Here is a 25,428-nt window from a genome sequence, read left to right as displayed (position 1 = left end):
GTTGGAGAGGATTCGCTTCGGCTAATGGAACGAAATCAGCGAGTTCCTGTCCGAATGGATTGAAGCACGTTTTCTTTGCGCGCTCTACATTTGAAAAGGTGAGTTTCTCTTATGGCCGCGTGGTGTTACGCAGTGTTTCCAAAGCGGCTTTACCAACAGAAATTCGCAAAAATCTCCGAATCTCGCAAACACAGCCATTTTGTTTATAACTAAACTGTACGCGGCCCCTTGATCATTACCGATCATAGATGGAGCTCGAAAAGTTTATACTTTAAATCGCCATCGTTCAAATCACTTATCCTTTTTATTTTTTAAATAATAATAATAATATCAACAGTAAATTGAATTACTTATTAACAAATTCTGGCTTTTCAAATTTGTAAATAATTTATATATGAGGAATAATATCTGTCTATTTGTAATTGTTTTAAATGGGAGAAAGTGGGTTTGGTGGGAATTATAAATAACAAATGAAGAAAGTAAATATAGAAAATTCTCTTTACTAGGCAACCTCTTCAACATCAATAAGCATTCAGAGTGGCTCAAATAAATATACAATTAATACATCTAATCCGTTCTTTCTTTCTTTCTTTCTTTCTCATTCTCTCTATTTTACTCTGCCGCTCATGTTCGTCAATCGATAAAGTCTCGATCTCTATAATTTCATCCAGAATCGAATAAATATGGTATCTAACAATACAAACTTAATATAAATCATCAATCATATTGAAAGATAAGTATAATAATAATATGTTCAACTTATCTTCTCTTCTCGTCTTCATCATTATTAGCCTATTTTGATTAGTTAATTAAAAACAAAAAATAATATACGATTGGAACAAAATCGAAAACATCTATATATATATGATCATCATATGTATATAGATGTAAGTAAAAAAAAAAATAATAATAGAAGAAAAAATAATGGTATTGTTAAACTCAAAAGAAAAGATTGTATCATAGGGCCTTTCTGTGATACTCTGGAGGAGCATTACCGTAATCTTGCAAATTGAATAACGTCGCACTGTTCTTGAACATGTACTTGAGGAAATCCTGGATATTCTGCAGCAGCAACTGTATACTTCGTTCATCTAACGGAGTGTAAGCTAGCATAGAGCCAAGCTTGACAAAGAGTCGCAGCAGGTGGATGGCACCGTAGATTCGTGACATCGGCATCTTACCGTGATTCTGTAAGATCTCCGCGTACTGCGGCCGCTCGAATTTGTAGAGCAGCTGCGTGCCCAGCATCACGTTGAAGTACTCCTTGATGCCGTTCGTGATCTCAATTGTGGCCGACTCCTTGCTGGAATTGTTCGATTTGATCGACTTTCTGTACGCTATATAATTATCCAGGATCTGGTCGACGGTGATCTTCGCCGGTAGATTGACCAACTTCCTTTGCCTCGTGATTGCGTCCCAGTCGTCCACCAGCCAGGGTTTCAGCTCATCGGGAATCTTCACTTTAACCTCAACTTTGCTCAAGAACTGCTCCTCCGACTCCACAGATGGATCCAGTCTACCTCTCTTCTTCTTGGGCACATCTGAACTTGAATCCTGACTGCTCGACGGGGTGCTTGGCTTGCTCTTCACCGGGATCTTCGCGGCTGTGTCTATGGTTGGTGTGCTCGCCCGTGAATCAGTATCTTTGGTGGTCTCGCTCTTGCGCGCTTTTGTCTTCTTGGCTTTTGCTGGCTGATTGGAATGAGCCTTCTGGACTTCCTTCTGCTTGGCAACATTCGCCTCATTATATTTCAAGACTCTGCTCTCCGGCACCCATTCATCCCAACTAAAAAAACACACACACACAAAAACAGTTAATTTACAATGACTGACACACCAACGAAAAAAAAAACTCACTTCTTATTCCAACCAGCATAATGAATGAAGTATTTAACCTGCTTATCCTTAGTAATTGTAGATTTCAAACACTTGGCTTCATATATCAGTGGTCCGTGAAAACACAGAACTTTCTCACCTGCAAAAACAATGTGTGAACAAGAGCAGTAGTAATATTATTGCAATGATTAAGAGAAATGTGCTTTGCACTTACCGTCAGCGAACTTCAGCTTTGGGGGCATTTCGCTTGGCTTCTTGGATTGCAGCTTGCAGTCGATACAAACCAAACATAAACAATGGAACTGCTTATACCTTTGATCAACAGCTGCAAATCACCAGGCCAGGCCGGGTCGCACGCTCTGGGGATTTGTTTACGTATTTAATTAACGTTGGTAGAGACAGGGGGTTGGTTGATGTTATTTGTGGGGACCTCCTGTACGACCAAATTCCACCAAATGTCCGACTTTATATCTCCAATTACTAAAACGAACGACGTTCCACCGATTCCACGCAATTGTTGCTTCCTATTGTTTCAGTAAATCCTTCGCAAATAACAACCAACTCTCAAAAAAATTTGTTTCACTTTCAACAGCCAAGCCAAACTGAAATCACTTCGAGTATGCAACTGCTCGAACAACAACCCTCAGGTTGCCTATTAAAGAGATACATCAATCTCTACATAAAAATTTTAAAAGAAAATTACAATAACAGATAGAAATTATTAATTATCGTAGTTAGCGAAGGCGTAAAATGCCTAATTAAAAAATATTTCTGACGAATTTCTTTAAGGAATTTGGTTTGGTTATTGAAAAGAAATATAACATTATTTATTTATGAATATCCATAATTATATGCAATTTCTCGTTAACAATATGATTTAAAACAAATGGACAAAATTCGTAAGTTTTTGGTAATTTTTCGTTTTCTTGTGTTGGTGAGTTGCCGCTGTGGGTGAGCGAAATTTAAAGTGAGTCACCCAATGAATGAGCCGCTTTTGTTTTTTATGTGCGTGGGGGTTGTAAAGCAGCAAATGGAAATTGTTTTTTGTGCAGCTTCGAGTACGCATTAAGATTCCGTATATATAATGGCAGATCCTCGCATCAGAACATTGAAAATCAAGACCGGAGTTGTGAAGAGGTTAGCCAAAGAGAAGTTATCATACGAGAAGGAAGCGGAGCAGCAACGCGCTCGCATCGTCAGGTTGAAAGGGGAAGGTCAGTGACGAAATTGATATCCGTTTCTTCTTCTAAAATGTTCATTTGTTTTATCAATGCAACAGGGAAAGACGAGTATGACATCAGGAAGCAGGAGGAGGTGTTGCAGGAGTCTCTGATGATGGTCCCAGATTGCCAACGTCGCCTGATCAAAGCCTACGACGAGTTGAAGAGTATCTTGGATTCCGAGCAGGATCTGAAGGATATTGCCGAGTTCACTGCAGCCCTGGGAGTATTGGATGAGGCAAAGTTGCAGCTTCCCAAACCCGGTGAAACCCTGCACATGTGTTAAATTCGAACGTTGCTTCCTAGTTATTCCATTAATTTGCAACGTAATTTTTTAATACCTTCTATAAAAAAAAATCTAAACAAACAAAAAAAAAACAACAATTATTAATAAGGACACACAATGGACTGTCTCAATTCAAGCATGGAGTTCAAAACTGAAAATGACCTGTACATAGAGACGTGGCTCGCGAAAATGGGTAAAATCAATGTTAATGTAGAGACTCGGGTCGATGTAAAGAGTGCAGGTGCGAGAAGGCAGAAGTCGAAGCCCGAGTTGAAAATCCACTGCGCCAAGAGGGAGCTGTGCAAGGCCTTAGATATAATCGAGGAGCTGAAGGTGGCGCAGAGTAATCTGAAGGAGAACTTGACGACGATGAGTTCGGGCGAGTGGAATTTGAAGGCGGCCGCGATCGGTGTGCTGAAGGAGAAGCTGAACTTGGCGATGTCGCATTTCGGTCCTGAGGCTCTGGTCGGTTTGAAGAGGAGCTTGGAGAAGCGCTCCAGGAAGCGTTTGAATCAGCGGCTGAGGCGGGCGGAGAACAAGCAGATTCGCGAGGACGAGTGCCAGAAGCAGCACGAGAAGATCGACCGGTGGTTGGAGAACATGAAGGATTCGGTGGAGAGGGCCAAGGCGGAGGAGAGCATGAAAAAGGACGCCGATTGCGTGCTGGCTGAGGTGACCAAGAAGAAGGCAGACGCGAGGAAGCAGTTAGCACTGCTCGCGGCGCTCAGCAAGTTGCGGAGCGTGCGAGAGGTCGCCGCGAAGCAGAGGGGCGAAAGGATCGACGAAGACGACGCGGATGTGTTCAGGGATACCAACGATAAACTGGTGAACGCATGGAGCAACTGCCTGAGGACGTACGTGAAGGAGGAGCAGGGATTGAGGATCATGCTGGAGCAGAACGAGGAGGGTACCAAGAAGCACAGCAGCATCAACAAGGAGAAGAAGGTTGCAAGCGATTGGGAGCGGGTGCTCTTTGGGCAGCAGTACGTGCCAGACAGTGACATCTACTGGGGTCTGACCCTGGCCGAGAGGGACTTTGAGACGTTCGTCGCGATCCGGAAGAGCTGGGATACGTTTTTGCACAGGTCGGAAGGATCCAAGATTCCCGTTGGATGGGTTCTGCCGAACGCCAGTGGCGCTACAAGCGACTGGGGCAAGTATTTACAAAAATAATGACAAAAACAAGACTCTGTTGTGTGTTGAGTTTTCCTAAATTTTATTCTCGCTATTTTACTTAATTATATAATAAATGCATTTAAATTATCAAATTGTATAATCGGATGCAACATTTTCTTCAAATTTGACCTTTACCGTATAGTATTTAATCTAGTAGCTATGACAGTTTACGAAAGTTAAGCGACGTGTGGGGCAGACGGTACTTGGATGGATGACAAATCTAATTTCAATGCGTTTTTCACTTCACGTATAATTGCTTTGAATGTGTTCTTGTCTTCACCTATTTCTCGTTGCAATTCTAGATGTTACGTCTACATCTAAACAAACGATTCAAAACAAATTAATAAATATATCAATGATAAGTTCGATTGGCATTTTGCATTTATACAATGTCAACGTCCTCGTTTCTAAGCCTGTTCGGAACGGAATCGTCTTCGACGCAGGGCGGCTGCGATGAAGCTGTATCTTCGTCTTCTTCTGCTGTCGACCCCAAGCAGCTGTGGCTCTCCGAAGAGGAGCTGCAGAACTTCTTCAAGGAGATCGAGCGACGCAGTCAGGTCAGCCAAGAGCCGGTCTCCGTCGACGAAATATACGAGTACGAGAACGGTATCAAGTGCACGCAGGAGACGCTCCTGAAACCGGTGAACCTGGACTATCTGATCGAGGCGGGTCCCATCAACGGAGATGCACCGCCTCCGCAAATCTCCAAAATTCCCTGCGTCCTCGAACCCGTCCTCAGTCGACTTTCGAAGAAGAGTGGAAAATAAATAATACGTTGTTTTTTTTACAAGATGTGCCTAGAAATGTTCTTCCTGTAGCATGACAAGCTGCAAAGCGCAACACCCGTCTTCGAGCACGAGTATTTCTTGGGGTTACCGCAGTTCATGCCGCAGTACACCATCTTCGCAGGAGCGGGCGATCTTTTCGCGACGATCGGCAGATCCATGGCCGACGGAAAGGCCATTATCGTCGACTCCACGTTCTGCTTGTAGAGTATCGCCGGCGCCAGGGATTTTGCGTGTCTGTTTCGAAGGGATTTCAACGCTTTCGACTCCTGCTTCTTCAAGATCCTCTCCATTGTCTTCTTTTTGTCCTTCTCCCTTTTCTCATCCGCCAACTGCTTTCTCTTCAACGACTTTATGGCAGCTTTTTGTATTGCCTCTGGTGTCATAACTTTTTCCTGCAAATACACAAATTGCAATCAGGGAATTAATTCAAATATTCAATACTAAATACCTTATATCCAGTTGGCAGAGAAATCAGCTGAGGATTTGTGGCCTGATTCCCCCCATCAGCACCTCTATCATACATGGCCCTCTGTCGAGCCGTCATCAAAGATGGATCCTTTGGCTTGATCTTCTTCAACTCATCATCCACATCCTCCAGCTTGCCCGATTCAATAGCTGTCAGCCACCTTTCTTCATCACTGGAAGCGCTGTCCCTCTTCCTCCGCTTCTTATTTGCATTTCCCACAATAGCTCCCTTCGTTGGAGTCTTGCTTTTCCCTCCGATTGAATCCACATCAACAATCAAATCTCCGTACTCATCCTCTGTGGTCCTGGGTCTTTTGTTTTTATTGCTCTTCTTTATGGTGGACATTTTACTAACATCCAAATACTTTTGCTCTAACATAATTTTATCAATTTAAAGAAATAATACACGTTTAACGAAACTCACCCATTTTGCCTAAATATCAGAAAAGTAAATAAAAACATTCATTTACTAATACATAACCTAAAATTCTTTTAGTTCTATTTGATCACTTTATGATGGTGCTCCTTCTTCATATTGGCACAACTGAAAAATAAGTTTGTTTCAAAGATGTTGAAAGTTTGCTCGCGTCTTTTTCTTAATCATTAATTTCCCCGATTAAAATCGCCGGAGAACGATGAAATGTTGAAGATGGTCCAGTTTTCATTCATTAAGTGGTGAGATATAAATTAATTCACTACTTTTCCATTCAATATGTTTTAACCTTATTTTATTCTTCTGGTAATAACAAACTAAGTCACCGGAAACAAACAGAAAAAACAACTTTTGTTTTGTTTATCCATAGTTACGAAAGTTTTAATTATATTTATAATCAAGTAATGATTTTGTATATTCATAAAATTAGGTTTCGTACGTAAAAATCATAAAAATATTACAACAGAAACATCTTATTTCCTTTTGCGTGGTTGTATAATGTTAATTTCTCTGAATTATTATTTGCTCGAAAAAAGTTTTAAATAGTCGACAAACTGGAATTCCCCAAGATCTTATTATCTGGTGGAATTATTGATTTTCGCAATGGCAAGCCTACTGTAAATAAGAATGACAATTGGAAACAAAACATAACCAACAATTGTCGATACGTATATGAAAATAGGAAATAATTTTGTAAGTGATGGATTGTGATAATGAGATGTTAGAGAAGATTCTGAAGAAGGTGAACGGCGTGGTCAAAGAGGACAACGAAATGTAAGCGAAACATGAATGTAAAAGATGTGTTAATGTTAATCTTGTGAATTTCAGAAGGGAGTTTACGTTGATTCCAAGCGTTGGAAAGGATCGAAACGTATCGCCAATAAATTACGTGTGGGAGGAGCACGCTTTGGGCTTGGAGACTTGGTGTGCAGGATTGCTGTTTGGTTACGCACAGAAGCAGATCTTCAAGTGGAGATGTCGAAAGGATCATGACACGCTCAACGATTACCTGGTCATTGCCCTACTGATAAATCCCGAAGTTCGAACATTTTGGAACATAAAACGCGAGCTGCTGGATGGAAATCTACTGGACTGCAGCACTGAGTTGCGATTCAGTAGGCTGGTGCTCAGTTGGAAGCCGAAATCGTACGAGGCGTACAGTTATCGTATCGCTATTTTCAAAAAGATTGGTCACGCGAAGATGGACTTTCGGGAGGAATCTGATTTGTTGGATTCGGTGACGAGGAACACGCCGAACAATTACCACGCGTGGAATCATCGCATCTGGTGTTTCGAGAATTACATGTTGGTGTACGAGACGGACGCTCTGAGCAGGGAGCTGCGGTTCAGCGAGGATTGGATCAAGACGCACGTGTCGGAGCACACGGGTTTTCACTACAGGCAGCACGTGATCGATAGCTTGAAGGGGCACAAGCTGAAGGAGATCGACGAGTACAGTAAGTTAGTTTTAAATTGCGACAGCGGTTGTACGGCGCAGCATCAGATCCTGTATCTGCTGATATACGAGCTTCACAAGGTGCTGCCTGATCTGCACCATCATTTCCCGGGTCACGAATCTATTTGGTACCATAGGAAGTACGTGGTGCACACCATGCACGCCCACCTGTGCCAGATCCACAGCGTCGATCGTGACATTCCCCAATTCGAGTTCAATGGGGCGGCGAAACTTTTGGATGGCGTGGCGAGGAGCTGCAGGAACGGCGTGCGGTGTCTCAAGGAGGAACAGATGCAGTCCACAAACTTGTACAAGCGGCTGGTGCTTAACGAAAGGGAGTTCCTGGATGGTGACTTTAAGGACGAGGATGTTCGATTGTCTCGAAATTACAGGATGTGGTTGAGGTGTATCGTCGGTATAATCGTTTGATATACGCAACCAACAGAACGAGTTTCTAATCGAAACGAAATTTAATTTATATTGCGCTGTGTTTTCACCAATGACAAGCAAAACTTATATTACAACATATTTGTTTGTTTGATTTATCCCAAAGTTAAGATCCTCGATAATCCGCAACAATTAAATCAGGATCAGGAGCACAAAAGAAATTCAGATTTTTAAGGGTGATGTTTTCTTTTTATTAAAACACAGATTGCCAAATGGATTTGAACAATTTTTTTGGTTTTTTTTTTTGATTTCTTGTTTTTTAAATTTATTTATGTATATGGATCTACATAAATACTCATGAAAAATAAGCAAAAAAAATAATAATATAATATATATATATATTTATACATACAACATAATAGTAATAATAAAACAAAAATTATAATAATAACCAAATAAGATATCACAGGATCGTTTTTTTTTCATCTCCTAAAAACTAATATTAATAATAAGTTACATACAACTGCGCACAATTATAATAATATTCATCATCATCATCAACAAATACTAATACAATAATAATAGACCAACAAACAAACAGGGAAAAAGAAAACAATAACAGAAACAATAATCTGCACAATTGGACAGTAGGTTGTTGCCTTGCATAGTTTGATTTTAGTTCGATTACAGAAGAGAGAGGAAAAGAAAATATACAAAGAAATACAAAGAAACAAACAGACAAACAATAAATAACCCAAACAGAAACGTAAAATCTTAAATAAAATCGAATCTTATATTTATGTACATATATGCAACAATCTCGCTTCCTTTTTTAAAATTTAGTTTTAGATATTATTAATATTATTATTATTTTGATCGCGGCAAGATTTGCGTCTTCTCATCGTCATGACGACGAAAACAAAAAAAAGAACGAAAAAAAAAAGAGAAGTACTTCCATTAAGTGCTCTAGATTGTTCTAGAAAACGGTTACGAAAAACGGGTATAGAAGAAAGTTCCGATAACAATTCTCATGAAAAATCGGTCAATATATATGTGTGTGTGTGTAGTTTAGATTAATTACATAAGGATAGATTGAGAGAAAGAGAGACTAATTAGTTTTCTTCTCTCTTTCTCTGTCTCTTTTCTTTAAATTGGGTAATATGACTACGGTACAATATTTATTTCAATTTGAAACCACGTATTACAATGTCTAGTACATGCACTAAACATCTTTTTTTTTTTTTTGTAAAATTCGTCTCCTTTCAAATCTTATTTCATCTAAATCCCTTCATTTTTTCGCGTTGCTTTAATATACGACGAAGGGCGGCGGATGTTCGCACTCAAACACACAATAATTAAAAGGCTGCAAAGAGAATCTCACTAATTTCGAAAAACAATTTAAAATCGTTAACGATCAACAGAAATAAAGTTTTTCAAAAAGCTAACAAAAAGATAAGAAAAAAATATCATGTGTAATTAAATATTTCCCATACCGATGGAAATATTATCAATAATATTAGTAAGTTGTTCATCAAAGGAAAGTGCTCGTAAATGAAATTCTTAATGTTTTTTGTTTTTGTTGTTGTTGCAGGTGACTCGGATCAGGAAATCCTTGGTGAGTTGTAGTGCGCTCACTGTTTTCTTTTTTTTTTGTATAATCATTCAAAACAAAAGAAACGTTAAGACGGAGAGAAAATAATCTATTAAGTTTAATGACTAGAAAAGCCATACCGGTGGCGAAAATAAATGAAATATTTAAAAACAAAACAAAGCGATTTAGTAGTTTTTGTTGCTTGTGAATTTCCGTTTTTGGAAACTGCTCTTACATTCTTTAAGTTATCGTTTATTTTTGTTTTGTTTTTCTCCTCCTTCCTTTGTTTTTAGTAATGTTTAGTTAGTTAATTCAGTAGGCCTAGATGAAGCTTTAGTCCGCACGTCGGTTGCGTCAGCCGCTTTGATTTTTTTGTCTTCCATTATTTAATTACTCTTAAATACAACAATAATATATATATATACGTTCTCATATTTACTTCGCTTATAATTATCACATAAGGGTGTAGAGAGGGTCGACGGAAGGGGGTGGGGGTTGGGTTTTCTTTCTTTTTTGCTTTTTTAGTTGGCGATTAATTACTCTAATTGTGTTCCAGTCTTACCAGAGGGAGATAGAAATGGTAGTACGCCCATCGGATCTTTCGAAACGCGACAAGATATACACGACTTGCGGTGAGTCTCTCTCTCTCTCTTTCTTTCTCCTCTCAGTCCGCGGCAGATCTACTCCTAATCCAAATACGGTGCAACAGCATCCACACTATCACTCCAAATAAAGAAAAAAAAACGAAAACATCAAGCGTCTCTTGCAATTCGGTGCATCCACTCGTCCTTCCTTCCTTCATCGACCAACCACATCCTCCGTCTCAATCTCCTCGTCTCGTTAATCGCACTATCGCCTAAAGGAAATGAGCTCTAATACTAGTACGACCAAGTACTTGTAAGTCGGTTGGTTGGTGTGTGTGAGTGTGTGTATTTGCGCTTCTCCCTCCTACTCGCATTCTCCATTCATTTGTTTTGTTTTGGCAACGCGTTCTTCATTCTTCGTCATGCGGCTCTCCTCCTACGGGGCGGAGCTTGTTAACTGTTTTCGGGGCTTTCCACCGGTTTGGCGGCGCTCTTCTGGGCCGTCGTCCCCGAGGAATTTGGCACCAGCAGAGTGGACAACGCCTCCAGAGACTGTCGAACCTGGATACAGAAGGAGACGTGAGTAATTTGCGACAGTTTCGTTTCGCTTAACTAACCTTGGCTATTTGATCTAAGTTTGTGTCTAGAAAACTGTGCACCGCCCCCGCGGATTTGGAATGTAGATGCGTCTGCCACTGCAGCAGCTCACCGTACACGTCTTCGCTTTCGGTGATCACGAAGTTTTCCTGCAAGCAGCGAATTGTATGAGCAAAACTCTTTCTTTTTAGTTACGGGTTGTGTGTATATACTTGTAAAGCTTGCGAGTATTTGGTTTGGACTCTGCCTATCCTGTAGAGGAGGAGCGCCGCTGAGAGAAAGAGCATGACCAGGACGAGCGTCGTCACGACCAGCAGCACGTTGGGAACTGTCGTCACCCTGAAGTGTTTATCCTTGCTGGGACTGCTGTGATCGCCGCCGCCGTGTGCATCCGATGACTTGCCTTTAAAAAAAAAATGAAGGTAATATTTAACTGATTCGTTGATTATTGTTGTGATTTGTAATACCGTCCAATCTGGTGTAGCTCGAGGAGAAGCTGTCCGGCGACTTGACGCACGTCCTGAACTTGGGCATCCCGATGTCCGATTCCCTGCCCGACTCTGGTGGCGTCTCGCTGCTGTCGCTCTCATCCGACGGATCCTGCGGTAAGAGATGTAATTATTTTGTTGTTCGACGATTCTAAGCGATTCTTCGTGTTTTTTTAGACTGACCACTATCGGCTCGGGCGGTTCCAGCGCCACGTCTTGCAGCTTCTTCGCCGTGTCCCAGATCTCGTTCATGAACTTGTACGTGTTATCCCTGGACATCAGGCTGCCGAAGACGTGCTTATCCTCGGTGGTGGTGATCCCGACGGCGTTCGGGATGATCCGAGCCGTCTTCTCCTTGCTTATCTTCCGTACCGATTGCATTGGTATGAGGAGCTGCGAAAAAAATCTTAATCTTAATCTCCGAACACCTGCGTCTGTCCGCGCTTATCTTATCTCCTCTAACAGCAACGAACATGCACCTGTTCGTTCTGGCTACTCACTTTGGTCACATATCCAAACACGTTCGAATAGAAGGCAAAGTAGTTTTGGGTGATGTACAGGTGACCTTGCAGCAGGATGTCACCGATGAGGGCGCACGAGTAATCTGCAAACGACTGCCAATGTACACACAATTTTCTAAGCGTTAAGTTTTTGCAGGAAATGCACTCACAGTTCAGCACCGTGTCCTCGGAGGCGCTCGGGAAATGTCTGATGAACTTCTTTTGTCTACCCTTGTACGCGGATTGTTTTCCGTCCTTGGAGGATGATGCCTTTGGACTCGGTGGTTCTGGAGATTGTGCCTGTGCAGTCATCACCGGCGTCGAACACGACAGATGCTTTATATTTCTTCTGAAACGAATTCAAACACCTATTACACATCATTCTCAAAACAACTATACACTTTTATACATTATACTCACACAACTTGTAATCAATTCTATTTAGCTTTAAATAATTGAAATAATGACACTCTACATAAGCCTTTTCACATACCTTAATTACATCTTCGCACATAACAAATCCTTATTTTCTGCATCAGATATTAGATTTGTATGCTCAAACAACAAATGCTGTACAATCGTTTAAAACGGATTTCCCGTTTCATACGTATCTCCAACATGCACGCAAATTCCCAATTCAATTTCATCAAAAAAAGTATCGTCAAAAAACTTTGATATTTTCAACGTCATTTTCAAAAAAAAAATCAATCGAAATATGTAATCAATCAATTCAAGCGTCCTTAAATTTTATTTTGTCCGCTTTCTGTTTAAGCTAGACGGGAAAGTTCGTTCATAATTATTTGATTTGATTTGGCGAGCGGAAAGGATCAATTATCGTTTGTTTTTTTTCTTTTCTTATTACGTGCACATAATTTCCAATTGTAATCTCTTCCGTTTCTGTTTGTTCTTCGTTGGACAAACCTGCTTATCGAACTCTTGCGTAAGTGCGGAAACGGTCCTCGTCTGCAGTTATGCATTAAAATGTGCAATTAACGCAGCTTGGACAATAATAACAATATTCCCTCCACTTCGTTTACGCAACTTTCGAAAAAGACAAGTCGGCCGCGTTAAACGGAACCTCGTTTTTCACGCATCCGATTGGCTCAAAAGCTCTTCGATTCTCCGCCTACAAAAAATCGAATTCAAATCCGACCAATCGAGTTCATTTCTATTTTGTTTAATTGATTTTGTTTAATAATACTAGTCACGTGACCGATAAAACAATTCGTCGTCGCGACGCCATCATTAAAGCAAAAGAGCGAAAACAATCGCAGCAGCTTTGATTTTAATTAAATATCTCCCCCCAATTTCCAAACATATTTCGGCTTTGCATTCACTTATCGCTGTAATTCGCACGGCTATCACACACACGTTTTCCCCGTTGCATTTATCGTTCGCACACAACAATAATCGCGATAATCTGGCTGTTTGCTTTCGGATTCTCTTTTTTTTTATATATATATATTTTTCCCCCTGAATCTGCAATTATCGCGATGAGTGTTTTCGTCGTGGTCGACAGACAACACTCCGAACGTTGCATAACGGTTTCAGTTTATGCAATTCGATATATCGCATCGAATTAAATCAATTCCCAAATCCGATTAGCGAATATTAATTTGATAATTTCATCTATTTAAGCTGCTTTTAATTTAAGCCGCATTCCATAAATGACTTGATTTAAAAAATAAATAAAAACAAATTTCAGCCGAGGTTGCACGAAGCGAGCGTCGGGCGTCGTCCGAAGATTTAATTGTTATTAAGTTAAGTGCCAACCGCGCAATGTTGATAATCGAACACCGAATTAATTATTGTCAAGTTTGCAGGTGTGCGTCCGATGCGCCGAATTTCTTGCGTCGCGTCAAACCAAAACTGGGTGAGCGTCTTTTTCTTCTCTTGGTAAGTGTTTTTCTTTTAATTAATTCGTTTAATTAATAGTAAATAACGCGAATTTCCATTAACGAGTTATCATATCCAATATAACGTTACTTGCGAAACAGTTTATTTTCTTATACAATTTGTGCAATTCGAATTCGTACAAATGACAGTTTGTATTTGACAATTGATAAATGTCATTTTGGTTTTGTACTCGAATTGTAAATTTCTGTAAAGTATTCCAACTTTTAGATACGCATTATCAAAGGTTGTTACATATTTATTATTATTTTTTAATTGGCGCACGAAAATATTCGCGGTTGCATGCAGGCGAGCAAATATTTGCGTACCAATTCAAATGAAACTGAACTCGCATCGATAACGCGTTTGAATGCATACGACGATAAATGTTATAATATGTTACATTCTCCAAAAGTAAATAAAAGGAATCTAGATTGCTGGTAGCAAACAAATGTCTCACGTTGAACCACGCGATAAGACAATCTTGTAAAGTATTACTTGAATTTCCTGTCGAAAGAATTGGAAAACGCAATTTCGCTCGGGTGTTATCAATTGGTAGAAAGTCGAACGCAATTAAAGTTTTTTTTAATTTTAAATAATTAAGCTATATATTTCTCCATCGAAATTCAATTTACGTAACGTTAATTAAGTGGCGAAACGGTAAATTTAAACTACTTGTTTTAACGCAATTCAAATGGTACAAGTAACTATGAATATATGCATAACCTAAATTGATCGCATCTACTTGTCCAAGTCACCTGTACTTGATAAGTATCACGTCTGAAAAAAAAATAAACAACACGTATCTTGGTTACTGGTAGCAACATACTTGTTTCGTAGTAATCTTTCTGATAAGACGATGTAATAAAATATGCAAACTTCCTATTAGAAACGATAGAAACGATTATTTTTTTGAAGAAAGTCGTATGTACTTTACGCAAGTATTTCCGTTATGTAAGTGGCGAAACGATAGCGAAGCCAAAATAAAAATGCTATTTTTATAATTTCCGAAAAATTAATATTTAAATTAAGTAGGATGATGATTTTATGATTTCTCGTGGGTGAACTCCAAAGAGAACGAAATCTTTAAAAAAAAATATGCAGATAAATCAATTCACAATTGAGATTAGCTCATGCGTCGAAACGAGTTTGTTGTTGTGCAACGGCCACATTTCGAGCCTCGTCGATTAACTAATTTTCTCGTTGCCATGGATTTGTTTATTAATAATGATGTAATTGTTTAATGAGTGCGTTGCTCGGCAGCAACATCTGCAGCAGCAGCAAGCAATCATTCCACGGGCGATGATGCTCGGATTAACTAATCGAGTATTTTTAAATCGTTCCGCCATAGGTTGAACGGTGGTTGCTATGGTTACATTCAATAATTGCAATGTATTTGTTTACTCTTCGCTGCGCCGCGTTGCGTAATGCCGATACGAACGTTGATGATGATGATGATCGAGGTGAACGTTTCGAACATTGATTTTAATGTTTGTTTTTTCTTTTGCTCGGTTCCAGAAAGAAACAACACCAATAATAATAACAACAACAACAACAACAATGACAAAAAAAGGGTTCTCACTCTGACGAGTCCTCCGAGCAGTCGTCGAGCTCCGACGAGGAGGAATGGTACGAATATTCCAGAGAGACCATGATGATTGCGATGATTCCGGGCTGCGTTCTTCTGTTTCTCGGCTGAGTTTAGGAAATGCCTCTGCGATGGATCACTTCACAGGTGTTTAGTCACTGCGGTTTCTGCTAATTGGATGTGCAAGCACATGGAATCCGCGGAGAGATTGGCGCGTTGCTGCACGGCGGACTCGCGGCACATGACTGCCCAAACGAAAGTCTAAGTTGCTGCTGCTGTTGTTGCTTCTACTACTACTGCTGCTGCCGCTTCTGCCCAGACCCGGATGGAAATAGTTTGGTAAGTAAGTAAATGAGTGAACGAGCGAGCGATAGAGAGAGTAGGTCGGTCGGTAACTAAGTATTTAATTGTAAGCGGGTCCGGCGAGTTATGTTGTTACGTGTAGGATGTCGGCGCGGATGTGAATGAATGGGACCCCAGCGCTCGTATAAACGCGATACATTTTAATTTTCCTCGATAACGCGCGTTATCTGAGAGACCCGTAGATAAGTGCCACGAAGCGGCGGGAGCGATAGATCTACGCTGCCTTGCCTGCCCATGCACACTACTACTGTCTGCGTCTACATCTATAATCTATCCGATATCCCTCATCTACTAGACTAGCATGAAACTCGGATAATTAAGTTCGAATCGTATGACGTTATTTCCAAAATAATAAGGAGTTTGTTTCCGGATCTATTTTTAAACTTGGTCAATTAAAGAAAATGCAAATAACCAAACAAACGTATTGACGTAATAACTACTTTTACTTTTTAACTGATGCTTGTGGAAAACGATATATTTTTTTTTTAATTCGCAAAGGTCATTCTACTTTCATCGATATTTCTGCTATATAATAAAGCGATTGTTAATTTCGTTAGTCAGACTGTGCACAATTAGTAAAACTATTATAACTATCGATAAACAAATTTAACTAATCTAAATAATTAAAATTGTAGATAAGGGGAAACCCGTTCGTCGGTTAGCTAATTGCGGATTACGCAAATGGCAATTGATGATTTAACAGTCTCAAAAAAGGTCAATATTTCAAGTCCAATATCTATTATATATTTCTAGTATATAATAGATAATTTGAATGTAAATCGACATTGAAATAGAGAATGAATCGAGCGATTTTCAACTAACCGTGAGTGTAGGACTCATTTTTCGCTGATTCATGAATAGAAATAATGCACAATGCCCTTTAAAATCGTTTTATTATCACGATTGCTATTTAGTCTGATTCGTTACAATATGTTCTAATTGAATTAATACTAATTCTATATTTTTTTTCAGGTCATCAATGCAATCGCTGCCTTTTCACCTTAATCGACTGGATGTGAAAGGAAACCCGAAAAGTGAGTAAACGCGATCCTAAAGCAGAATTCCTAAAGTTAGGAACATACAATTTTTGTTCAAAGCGCTCACGTCTAGAAAATACTAGATATCAAATTATCTATGCAACTCAATTAGCTCTGTCGTACTTTGGAATAGTGGGGCTCCAGGTGATATTTTTATCTTTCCATCCATTCCCTGTTGGATTTGCCATGTTTTAGATTCTTACTAATATTATGATTGCGTGCTGCGCAAACTAATGAGCTACACCCTACACCACTACACAAGACATACTTGACATTGTTTTTCATAATTATTTCGAGGGATATTTTTGGAATATCATACAATGCCATGCTATATACGTCTTAATTTAGTCTTGCATCGAGTGATGATTTTGTTTTCCAACTACATTCTTAATCAAATATTCAAATCCTATGTTAATTATCTGTAAGCCTTTGAGCAAAGAAAGATAATTTCTTGAGACGGAAATCTCATCCAAATCTGTTTTCGTTGCTTTTTTTTCTTTCTTCTCTTGCACATGGTACCGCAATTCCTCTGTTTCTGCGAATGTTTGTTTGTCTTAAAAATCCGTCTGACTGGCAGATGTTTTGCATTCCCAATTCATCATTGTGTGAATTCAATTCAATTCATAATCTCAATTTTGATTTCTCCTCCTGCATAAATCTCTAAAGTTGAGTTCTATGTAATAGTTGCAAAAAAGAGCGATATTTAAAACAAGTGCCACTTGATTAACCCAATTAGAGCCTCCTTACTTTCTGTAGAATTGCTTTTTTTTTATTTCGCAAAGTAGAAATATTTTTTTAATACTAATAATTTATATAATTACATAGTATTATTAAATTAGGTTTTTTGAAATAACTGAAACAACTATTGAAAATTTTCGACCCTATTTGGGTTAAGCAATGCCTGTTTTTTGATATAGTTGTTACCTTTTGTTTGATGGCATGATGCAAGAAGCAAGGAGCCTCTTCAGATTCATGAAAGCAGCCAGCAGCTCCGAAGACGGCCTTTACTTTCCTCGTTAAAGCATAACGTCTTTTCGTTTTGCTCTCGTTCTTTAATTCTTTTTATCTTTTTCTTTATTCAGAGGACGGACCGACGACACGCAACTCCGCGATGATGATGATCTGTTTCGCACATGATCGATGTACACATACTGGAAACGCCGTCGATGCAAAACACATTTCGTGCTTCCTTTTTATTATTACTGTATTTCGCTTCGTTCTTTTCTCGCTTTCCTTTTCTTTCTATTACTTTTTTTTTGTTGTTGTTGTTGTAAATGTTTTTCTTCGGTAATTTCGCAATTTTATTTCCCCCCTGTTCAAAGATCCGCGGACGTCGCAATTGCAATTAAAATAACGTGATACCGGTTTCGTTTCCACAAACTAATACTTGTTTTTCAACTTGCCGTAATATATATATTTTTTTTGTTTGCGATGTAATTCGTTTTATTTTTTTTTGCGATTTGCCATTATGTGTTTGTGTACGTCCACCAAGTGATTCTCTGCGTAATTATTTATAGATTTATAAAGCGGTGAACATAAATTGTCAATTAGAGGCAGGTGGAATTTCATGGAAACAAATTAGAATTGATAAGTTACTAAATAAATTAACGTTGAATCCGCGTTACTGGCAACGATCGGAAATTTGGTGTATGTAATGTTGATAGATGGCATCTCCATCGCAGTTAATAACGTCTTTTTCAATATGCAGTAAAATCTCAATTTTTATTGTGTCGTTTCAATAATTAAGTTCGTCGTCCCACGTGTTGCTAAGCAATAAAAAACAAAACTAGTTTCGTTTATGTTAACTATGTTGGTCGTTATGTAATTATATATATAGTGTGTCGAATCAAGAAGTGTCGATAAAAGTTCTGAAACTTTGAAAAAAGGAAAATTTTAAATTAGATTTCCACATAATATGTGAAAATTAAGTTTAGTTACATGATTTGCGGATAGAAACAAAACAAACATTGTTCATATTAATCAAGTAATTGATTGATTTATAAATAATAACAATAACGCGGTATCCTGATACGTACATTGGGTTGCATAATGATCGAATGAGTAATTATTCGAACTTTGCTGTGTATAAACAAAAAAAAAACGGGGATAACAATAGGAAATCGAGATAATAATTACAATAAATTACTGCTTTATATTCTATTTATAATAATATAAATCATCGTGTGCAACAATAAACGGGTCGTAATGTTTCTTTCCCTTTTTATGTAATATTTCATTTGTTCGCAAGCAATAATTACGTAAGTTAATGCAAAGTTGAAAATACCGGTTTCGAAAAGAAAAAAAAATATGCAAAGAGTGCGAAGAGACTACCGTTGTTTCTTGTAATTGCGCTCCGTTTCAATTCGATTGAAGGAAATTTTAATTAACTAAAAAATTTCAATTCCCAAACTGATTACGAAAATTATCCGTAATTATTTTTCACCGATTGATCGAGTCCCACCACCACCACTTGTTTTCTGCTCCTTTCTTCCATTCCTTTCTTTCATTCCGTAATTCCTGCCTGTCGTTGTTTTAATTATTATTTTCGTAAAGTTGGCATCCTTGGGAACGCGACCTACTTGGATTTATTTCTGTTCGCTTACAGGATTTCCCCATCGACGTTGCGCTATTCAATTTAACGCGAATTTCGCGATTAATCTTCCCTTTAGCTTTGATCGAACATATTTTCCGACAGTTTACTTTTGTTTAATACGTCTGTTGTTTGTTGATTTCGGATAATATCCGAACAAAACATGCGCAGATCTAGTAATTATAGTTACATTACAATTATATTTCTAAATTTATAATTTTTAACACATAGTTATTGAAGTCGGTATTTCGTTTAATATTCATTGTGAAACGCCAGCAACGCGTTTCTGAGCTGACTTAATGTAAAAACAAGGAATAATTATTTCTAACTTCGTCGTTTATTGCATAATTGCGTAATGATTATTCACAGCTTATTTTACATTTATTGCTTACTCATATTTTTTGCATTTGCGGATTAAAAAGCAAAATATTAAGATAACTTTTTTGCTTTGAGTTGTAAATTACTTCATTTTCGTCATTTATATAATTAGTTTGTTCATCTTTGATATGAAGCTTGTAATGTCTTCTATGTAAACTTGATGTAGTTAACGTAAATTATCAAGTAATTTGTACAAGCAGTTGGCAAATGTTGCGTGTTGGAATTACGTTGGTTCTGCTGTCTTATTTTGATTGAGTAGCGTTTATTCATCGGGTTTACCGATGAGAATGGCTTTCCGTATTCGTGTCTTTTGTCTGCTTTTTGATGATTATCCGCATTGCGTGGATTCTTAACTTACTTGCTGTCGTATTTGGTGAATATGTTGTGGCTGGGACTGCGTGGCAGACTGCAGGGCGGCGATATCCCCGATTGGGAGTCGGACAGCGCCCCCGGCGACGAGCAGAGTATTCCTTGGGGTGTGCTCGGTGCAGAACGCGCCCCCGCGCTCCCAAAGTTACCCGATGACCTGAAACATAAACGCAAACAATACGCGTTATATTAGTTAGCTCTCGCAAAAGTCAAACATTGCAGCAGAAGATCAACTCGAAAAGCCGATCGATTCGGTTCGGTTCTCCTCTCCACACATGGTCACGGACAGAGAGGTCCGGTCCTGTCCTCTCCGACCATCTATTATTCATTGCGCAATTACAGCCGCCGTGAGAATTCGCGCAAACGTTCCTCGAATAATTCATATCGGCGAGAGAAAGAAGGAGGAGGAGAGAATTGTCTTTTGCCTTTTCATTATTTCTCTTCATCACTCTCCTCCCCTCCTCTCTATATCTTTCTCTCACACGCTCGCAAATGTACAATTTGTCTCTTTGTTTTCCAAATCCGGGACCGCTCGAATAACAATGAAAACAAGAAAAGAGAGAAATAACGTTTTGTCGCCATAATCAAACTGTAAATATCGTTCAATTATTCATGCATGAAGGAGGCGGCAGGTGGGTGGGGGCGTACGTCTTTCGCCCGATTATATAATAGGCCAATGTCACTGTCGGCGTTCAGCGAGATGGAAAAATATAAGAGGCGTAAGAATTGCAAGAACCGCTTGGATTTATTCTCTTTATTTTACCGAGCCGCTAAAAGTTATTACCCTGACTGAGAGCGTGTTTCGCTCTCGCACTGTTACGTAACAAATGATATAAACCGTTTGGTCAAGTGTGCCGTGTCCGATAAACGTTCGTTATTCGCGAACTCGAAACGAGAAGAAATATCAACTACATAAATAATGCACACGCCCATTGCATTTTTCTCGCATTTACCCTTAATTTCAATGCGCTACATTTACTTGAATCTGTAATAAAGTTAGCTTGAAAACTGCACAACTATTTCAATTTAAATTAAACTAGATTTTAGACAAATGCATACTGTCGGGTCATATTTAATTTTCTTAAAAAATTAGTTGAATTTCTTGGTCGTAAAACTAAGCATGATTATTCCCCCAATTAGATCTTAATTAATTGTAATTATTAGTAGCTTTGGGAGGTATCTAACATAGCTGGTGCATTTGAAAGTTATCCGTTGAAATTATATGAATTAATGTAATAAATGCGCGACGATTCGAATCGAGTGAAGAAATAGAGTGTAGGAGTTGAAAGTCATTTAGGAAGTTCATTGTTTTGTGGAGGACGGATTAATTGATGCGCATTGTGCGTGCGGTTCGAGAGTTCGAAAGGACGGTCATTGAATCGCAGCAGTCCGACGAAGATCGAAATCCTGACATACTCTCGAAATGCAATTGCATAAATTGCGGTGGCTCACTACTTTCCGTTCCCGGAGTCGCCGCTACCGCAATCATCATTATCATCATCATAATCATCATGATGATGATCGTGTCCATTTCGTTTATTTATTTACCGTTGCCTAAACTCCGTTTTCTCAATAATAGCAACAGTCCGTTTCCATTCTTTACCGTAACGCGTTCTACGCACCGTAACATTATTATTATTGTTGTTGTTGTTGTTGTTGTTGTAGTAACACCACAGTCGAACAAAGTTATTAATTAATGGAATGTTATTTTTCATCCGAACGCAACGCAATTGAACATAGAACGGTAGAATATCTACGTTGTTGTCATGGTTATAAATCTAGTATTGACAACGGTAACTGTGCCACTTTGTTTTTTGGTTTTCGAGGAACAGGTGGCAATTATCAAAGCGGGTCGCGAAATTCGGCGAATTTTAGAAATTCCTATTCGGAATTGGAAATTCGGCGAAAGCTGCTGCTGTTCACTCTAGAAAGTGTCGGACGGCAAATGGCATTATTATTTTTTTTATTTTTCTATTACTTCCACTATCTTCTTTTTGGTTTCAAACATTAACAACACGTTAGATATCTCCATAGTTACCAAATCTATGTTTTATTTATTGCCATAGTAACAAGATTTTAAGTCTTATATTCAATTTCGTGAATTATTATTGGGTCGCACCAAGCAGCGTAATTAGTATTTCGTTCGACGCGCACTCGATCGTTCGTCTGGATGCGATAGATCAGGAGTGATTCATGCCATTATCGTTTCATTTATTAATTATTATTAGTCCGTAGACCCGATTTACTTTACATAGCGCAAAGTTCAAACGACTTTTATCCCCCCGGCTATAAATGAACGAATTATTACGCAAACACGAGCAGTTTTCTAACTGTTCTTTGCTCTTTCTACTAATACCTTGAAATGGAAACTGTTCTTTTACTTGTTGCAAGTACCAATTTCAAGAATTGCATATCTGTTTTTGTTATGAGTTTGTATTGATTTAAGCTGTGTCAAGACTTAATTTAATTTTCAACATTTTGTTTGTCGGCCCTTTGGATTTGGGGCTCCGAAAGAATACATCCAAAGTACATCCTGCTTGTCGTAAAAGGCGACTAAAAGGATAAGTAAACCGTTCGTTGCTGTATTTGATAACGCTAAAATGATGCAATTTTTGAAAAGTGTCCATCTAAATCAGTTCTAACTAAATGTCGGTTATCATTATTATCGTCCGATCGATCGAGATATGAATGTTGTTTTGTTTTGATGTTTTTTTTTGCTAGGAAAACATCGCTTCTAAAGTGCTCAAGTGCGTAATCGAGATGAATCAGCGTAGAAAACCCTTGAAAGATCTCTAATCTGAGCACTTTCTGGTGGAATCTCCTCGCGTTCGGAAAGCGCTCTATGTTTAGATTGTGAAATTTAGGCCGTGCCGAACGGCCGTTTCGTGCGATCGCGGCGAATTTTTTAACGACTCATTAAAACAATCTAACACACCGATTGCCGAGCCAAGTTGTGCAATTGTGCACATACACACACACCAATAAACATTCGATCCTCCCGTCGTTTCATCTAATCCCGCGCCGAAGAATAGAAGAGACACGTTTATTTACTCACTCTGTTTCACTATTGTTTAACGTCGCGGTATCCGTTTGCCAACTGCCGCTTCCAGCATTGTTGTTATTCTTAAGATCACACGGACATAAAGAGAGCATATAAGTGGAGGAGGTCCGAACTGAAAACCGATAATCCTTGTTTTGAAAGCGTCCTGTTTTTCGCCTCATTCCCTCATTCTGGCCGCGCGCCAAAACTTCCCGACCAAATTACTCTCGCTATATTATGAAATATCGCGTATTTATGAAATCTCTTCGGTACTAGCTCGAATCAATCAGATGCGTAGCAGCAATTCGATGGATATCGCTCGGTTTATTTATGCGACCTCTGCAGCTATTTTTCGCTGCGTTTTTTTTATCCCGTAACTTATATATCCGAGAACTTAAACAACGGCTTCCTGGAAGACGAGCGCAATATTTGTTATGAAGAGATCGCGCAGCTTCTTCGAATATTATTAATTTTAATGGTCACGTCATAATATTTTGACAAAACTTATTCAACGTAAAACATCCAAGCTAAAAATCGTATCTTCATATTTGGGAAATCTCAATGAGTATTTACAAAGAAGTGATTCGCGTTTTCACGGAATCATCGCTGTTTCACAATTTATTCTGAAAAGATTGTCTTTCTGAAAATTGCAAATTTAGATCACAAAGAATTATAGTTTCAGTTTCTTGTAATTTCTCCAATTTATTTCCATTGACAAACCTTATGTTGTGTTATTGAAAAAAAGTGAATGTAAATAAATGGAGATAAATGCGTCGAGATGCAAATGACTATTACGTAAAAGATAATTGCGATTTTCGTAACGTCGTGCGAGAACCGAATTACGCAATGTTTTCTACAGTATTCTCAATTGCTGCTTCGGTTATTTATTATGTTTATTATTATTATGTTTTATGTTTTTCTATACAAATCTGGATGGTGTTTTTCATCTTTCAATATCTGAACTGTATAGAGAAAAAAAATAGGACAAAATTTCAAATGAAGATGATCTTATTAATTATGTCAGTTGGCTGTGTTTCCAGTTTTAAAGTCGAATTTGTAGCGTTCGGTATTCATTCATCAGTCATCACTAATTGGTGCTGTTAGGTGTCAGAGCTTCGGACGATTTCCAAGTAATCTTAAACCAAGAAGTTTATGTTTCTATTATTTATAGAAGTTTATTCTTGCTTGGATCATTATTTTGACGTTTGACAGTTCACTATTCAAACAATGACAGTTCAAACGTCATATAAATGTCAAATAATATTGACAGTTTGAACACGTCAAATAATAGGAGGTGGAAAAAAATGCGTCAAATTGAAATGTATTGTTTCCATCTTTATATTATTCGTTTCTCGTTCGGTTTTGTTCCCGCGATGCGGAAAGAAGGCTAAAATTAAGTATCGAAATGTTTATTCGGATCCGTTTCATCTGTGCACACGGAATGCACAGAGTTCAAACGTTCAAACAATGAAAACATGGATACGTGTGTCTGCCAAAAAAATTGGCCGCCAACGTTCTCACGGTTCGCGCACACGTCTCTGTTTATGATACAAGCATTTCCATTCAACAAAATTTCCCCGCAATATTATTTTCCGAAGTGAAAATAAACCGAATGTAACAATAATAATAGAGCGTTATTTTTGCAATTTTGTTGCATTCTATTTGAAAACGTACCATTTAATTTAAATAGAAAACGTAGGAAAAGAATGTTTTTGATTTTGTAAATTTAAAAAAAAAAACAAAGTAGGACATAGATGCTAATGACGCGACATCTGCTTTATCTACTTAATAATGCATGACTGCTTTTTCAAACTAGTTTGTGGAGAAAGAAAATCTTTGCGCGTAACAACAATGCGAAATAATTGATTCACGTTTCTCTCTCTCTCATTCTGTGAGGTAACTAAATGTTAATTGCATCTGCGGAATTAGTTTCATAATGATGATGATCCATGTGAACCGAATGTTTTCCGTACATGGGTTACGCAACGCGTTGCGGACGGAAATCAATCGGTTTCGTTCTTGAAAAATGACCAGCACAAGTAAACGAGCGTTAAAAAGTGGAATGGATTTACGTTTCCACATAGCCTTGCCATTAATAATTCAATGTCGTACACTCAATTTCTTCGCACGATTTTCGAGATGTTTCAATGTTTCTTCACTCATATTTCGCCCGACTCCCGAAAATATAAATAGTTCTAACGCGTTTGTGATTCCATCCCACCAGCCTAAATGGACGTGGAACGATCATAATTTTTCATTTATTCCGTATTTACCCGACCACGGTTTACCCACGTGGTTGAACTTCATAGAACGGGAGAGGAAGTCGAGTTGTTTTAAAAATATATACGACCACTTCATAATTT

General features: G+C 38.5%; 6 protein-coding genes and 1 long non-coding RNA gene across 14 annotated transcripts in view; 4 read left to right on the top strand and 3 right to left on the bottom strand.

The window, feature by feature from the left end:
- Nucleotides 1–897: 897 nt before the first annotated feature.
- Nucleotides 898–2,465, bottom strand: LOC108569717 (mortality factor 4-like protein 1). The gene is made up of 3 exons (XM_017931380.1): nucleotides 2,051–2,465; nucleotides 1,858–1,975; nucleotides 898–1,786 (listed from the first exon to the last, which is right to left on the bottom strand). The coding sequence occupies exons 1-3, from the start codon at nucleotides 2,076–2,078 to the stop codon at nucleotides 958–960; spliced, it is 975 nt and encodes a 324-aa protein (XP_017786869.1). The 5' UTR covers nucleotides 2,079–2,465; the 3' UTR covers nucleotides 898–957.
- A 313-nt stretch (nucleotides 2,466–2,778) lies between these two features.
- Nucleotides 2,779–3,535, top strand: LOC108569898 (tubulin-specific chaperone A). The gene is made up of 2 exons (XM_017931653.1): nucleotides 2,779–3,050; nucleotides 3,116–3,535. Exons 1-2 carry the CDS (start codon nucleotides 2,921–2,923, stop codon nucleotides 3,340–3,342), a joined length of 357 nt encoding a protein of 118 aa, XP_017787142.1. The 5' UTR covers nucleotides 2,779–2,920; the 3' UTR covers nucleotides 3,343–3,535.
- LOC108569880 lies at nucleotides 3,440–4,605 on the top strand. The gene has a single exon (XM_017931629.1). It carries the CDS (start codon nucleotides 3,460–3,462, stop codon nucleotides 4,513–4,515), a length of 1,056 nt encoding a protein of 351 aa, XP_017787118.1. The 5' UTR covers nucleotides 3,440–3,459; the 3' UTR covers nucleotides 4,516–4,605.
- A 681-nt stretch (nucleotides 4,606–5,286) lies between these two features.
- LOC108569887 (INO80 complex subunit B) lies at nucleotides 5,287–7,269 on the bottom strand. Its single transcript, XM_017931642.1, has 4 exons — nucleotides 7,214–7,269; nucleotides 6,196–6,315; nucleotides 5,755–6,143; nucleotides 5,287–5,698 (listed from the first exon to the last, which is right to left on the bottom strand). The coding sequence occupies exons 2-4, from the start codon at nucleotides 6,197–6,199 to the stop codon at nucleotides 5,303–5,305; spliced, it is 789 nt and encodes a 262-aa protein (XP_017787131.1). The 5' UTR covers nucleotides 6,200–6,315; nucleotides 7,214–7,269; the 3' UTR covers nucleotides 5,287–5,302.
- Nucleotides 6,773–8,330, top strand: LOC108569875 (protein prenyltransferase alpha subunit repeat-containing protein 1). Its single transcript, XM_017931617.1, has 2 exons — nucleotides 6,773–6,978; nucleotides 7,033–8,330. The coding sequence occupies exons 1-2, from the start codon at nucleotides 6,905–6,907 to the stop codon at nucleotides 8,087–8,089; spliced, it is 1,131 nt and encodes a 376-aa protein (XP_017787106.1). The 5' UTR covers nucleotides 6,773–6,904; the 3' UTR covers nucleotides 8,090–8,330.
- A 1,359-nt stretch (nucleotides 8,331–9,689) lies between these two features.
- The window catches only part of LOC108569832 (GRAM domain-containing protein 2-like), a 21,066-nt gene continuing 5,327 nt past the window's right edge, over nucleotides 9,690–25,428 (bottom strand). For 2 of the 8 annotated variants that reach the window (XM_017931541.1, XM_017931552.1), the window contains exons 2-9: nucleotides 20,015–20,182; nucleotides 11,978–12,156; nucleotides 11,808–11,911; nucleotides 11,491–11,700; nucleotides 11,287–11,419; nucleotides 11,032–11,222; nucleotides 10,840–10,968; nucleotides 9,690–10,783 (exon numbers count right to left, since the gene is read on the bottom strand). In XM_017931541.1, coding sequence (XP_017787030.1) covers nucleotides 10,676–10,783; nucleotides 10,840–10,968; nucleotides 11,032–11,222; nucleotides 11,287–11,419; nucleotides 11,491–11,700; nucleotides 11,808–11,911; nucleotides 11,978–12,156; nucleotides 20,015–20,182 — 1,222 coding nt within the window. In that variant the 3' untranslated portion in view covers nucleotides 9,690–10,675. Of the gene's footprint in view, nucleotides 10,784–10,839; nucleotides 10,969–11,031; nucleotides 11,223–11,286; nucleotides 11,420–11,490; nucleotides 11,701–11,807; nucleotides 11,912–11,977; nucleotides 12,157–15,282; nucleotides 15,460–17,612; nucleotides 17,779–20,014; nucleotides 20,183–20,240; nucleotides 20,317–25,428 lie in introns of those variants that run through there. The other 6 variants (XM_017931558.1, XM_017931545.1, XM_017931586.1 and 3 more) reach the window with 6 other exon arrangements.
- LOC108569871 lies at nucleotides 15,561–17,848 on the top strand. The gene is made up of 3 exons (XR_001891345.1): nucleotides 15,561–15,627; nucleotides 16,624–16,685; nucleotides 17,771–17,848. It is a non-coding gene; the product is annotated as an uncharacterized LOC108569871 (long non-coding RNA).

This window comes from Nicrophorus vespilloides, unplaced genomic scaffold, assembly GCF_001412225.1.
Source record: "Nicrophorus vespilloides isolate i.1.1-1 unplaced genomic scaffold, Nicve_v1.0, whole genome shotgun sequence".
Taxonomy (NCBI): Eukaryota; Metazoa; Arthropoda; class Insecta; order Coleoptera; family Silphidae; genus Nicrophorus; species Nicrophorus vespilloides.
This window is presented reverse-complemented; position numbering and strand designations above follow the sequence as displayed.

Bases quoted from the DNA above. Each gene is read 5' to 3' on its own strand.
- LOC108569717 (XM_017931380.1), bottom strand. From the start codon at position 2,078: ATGCCCCCAAAGCTGAAGTTCGCTGACG. The intron at 1,976-2,050 runs GTAAGTGCAAAG...TTGTTTTTGCAG, and splicing joins AAAGCTGAAGTTCGCTGACG to GTGAGAAAGTTCTGTGTTTT. The intron at 1,787-1,857 runs GTGAGTTTTTTT...GTGTTTTTTTAG, and splicing joins TATGCTGGTTGGAATAAGAA to TTGGGATGAATGGGTGCCGG.
- LOC108569898 (XM_017931653.1), top strand. From the start codon at position 2,921: ATGGCAGATCCTCGCATCAGAACATTGAAAATCAAGACCGGAGTTGTG. The intron at 3,051-3,115 runs GTCAGTGACGAA...TCAATGCAACAG, and splicing joins CGTCAGGTTGAAAGGGGAAG to GGAAAGACGAGTATGACATC.
- LOC108569880 (XM_017931629.1), top strand. From the start codon at position 3,460: ATGGACTGTCTCAATTCAAGCATGGAGTTCAAAACTGAAAATGACCTG.
- LOC108569887 (XM_017931642.1), bottom strand. The intron at 5,699-5,754 runs GTATTTAGTATT...GTGTATTTGCAG, and splicing joins CTCTGCCAACTGGATATAAG to GAAAAAGTTATGACACCAGA.
- LOC108569875 (XM_017931617.1), top strand. From the start codon at position 6,905: ATGGATTGTGATAATGAGATGTTAGAGAAGATTCTGAAGAAGGTGAAC. The intron at 6,979-7,032 runs GTAAGCGAAACA...TGTGAATTTCAG, and splicing joins GTCAAAGAGGACAACGAAAT to AAGGGAGTTTACGTTGATTC.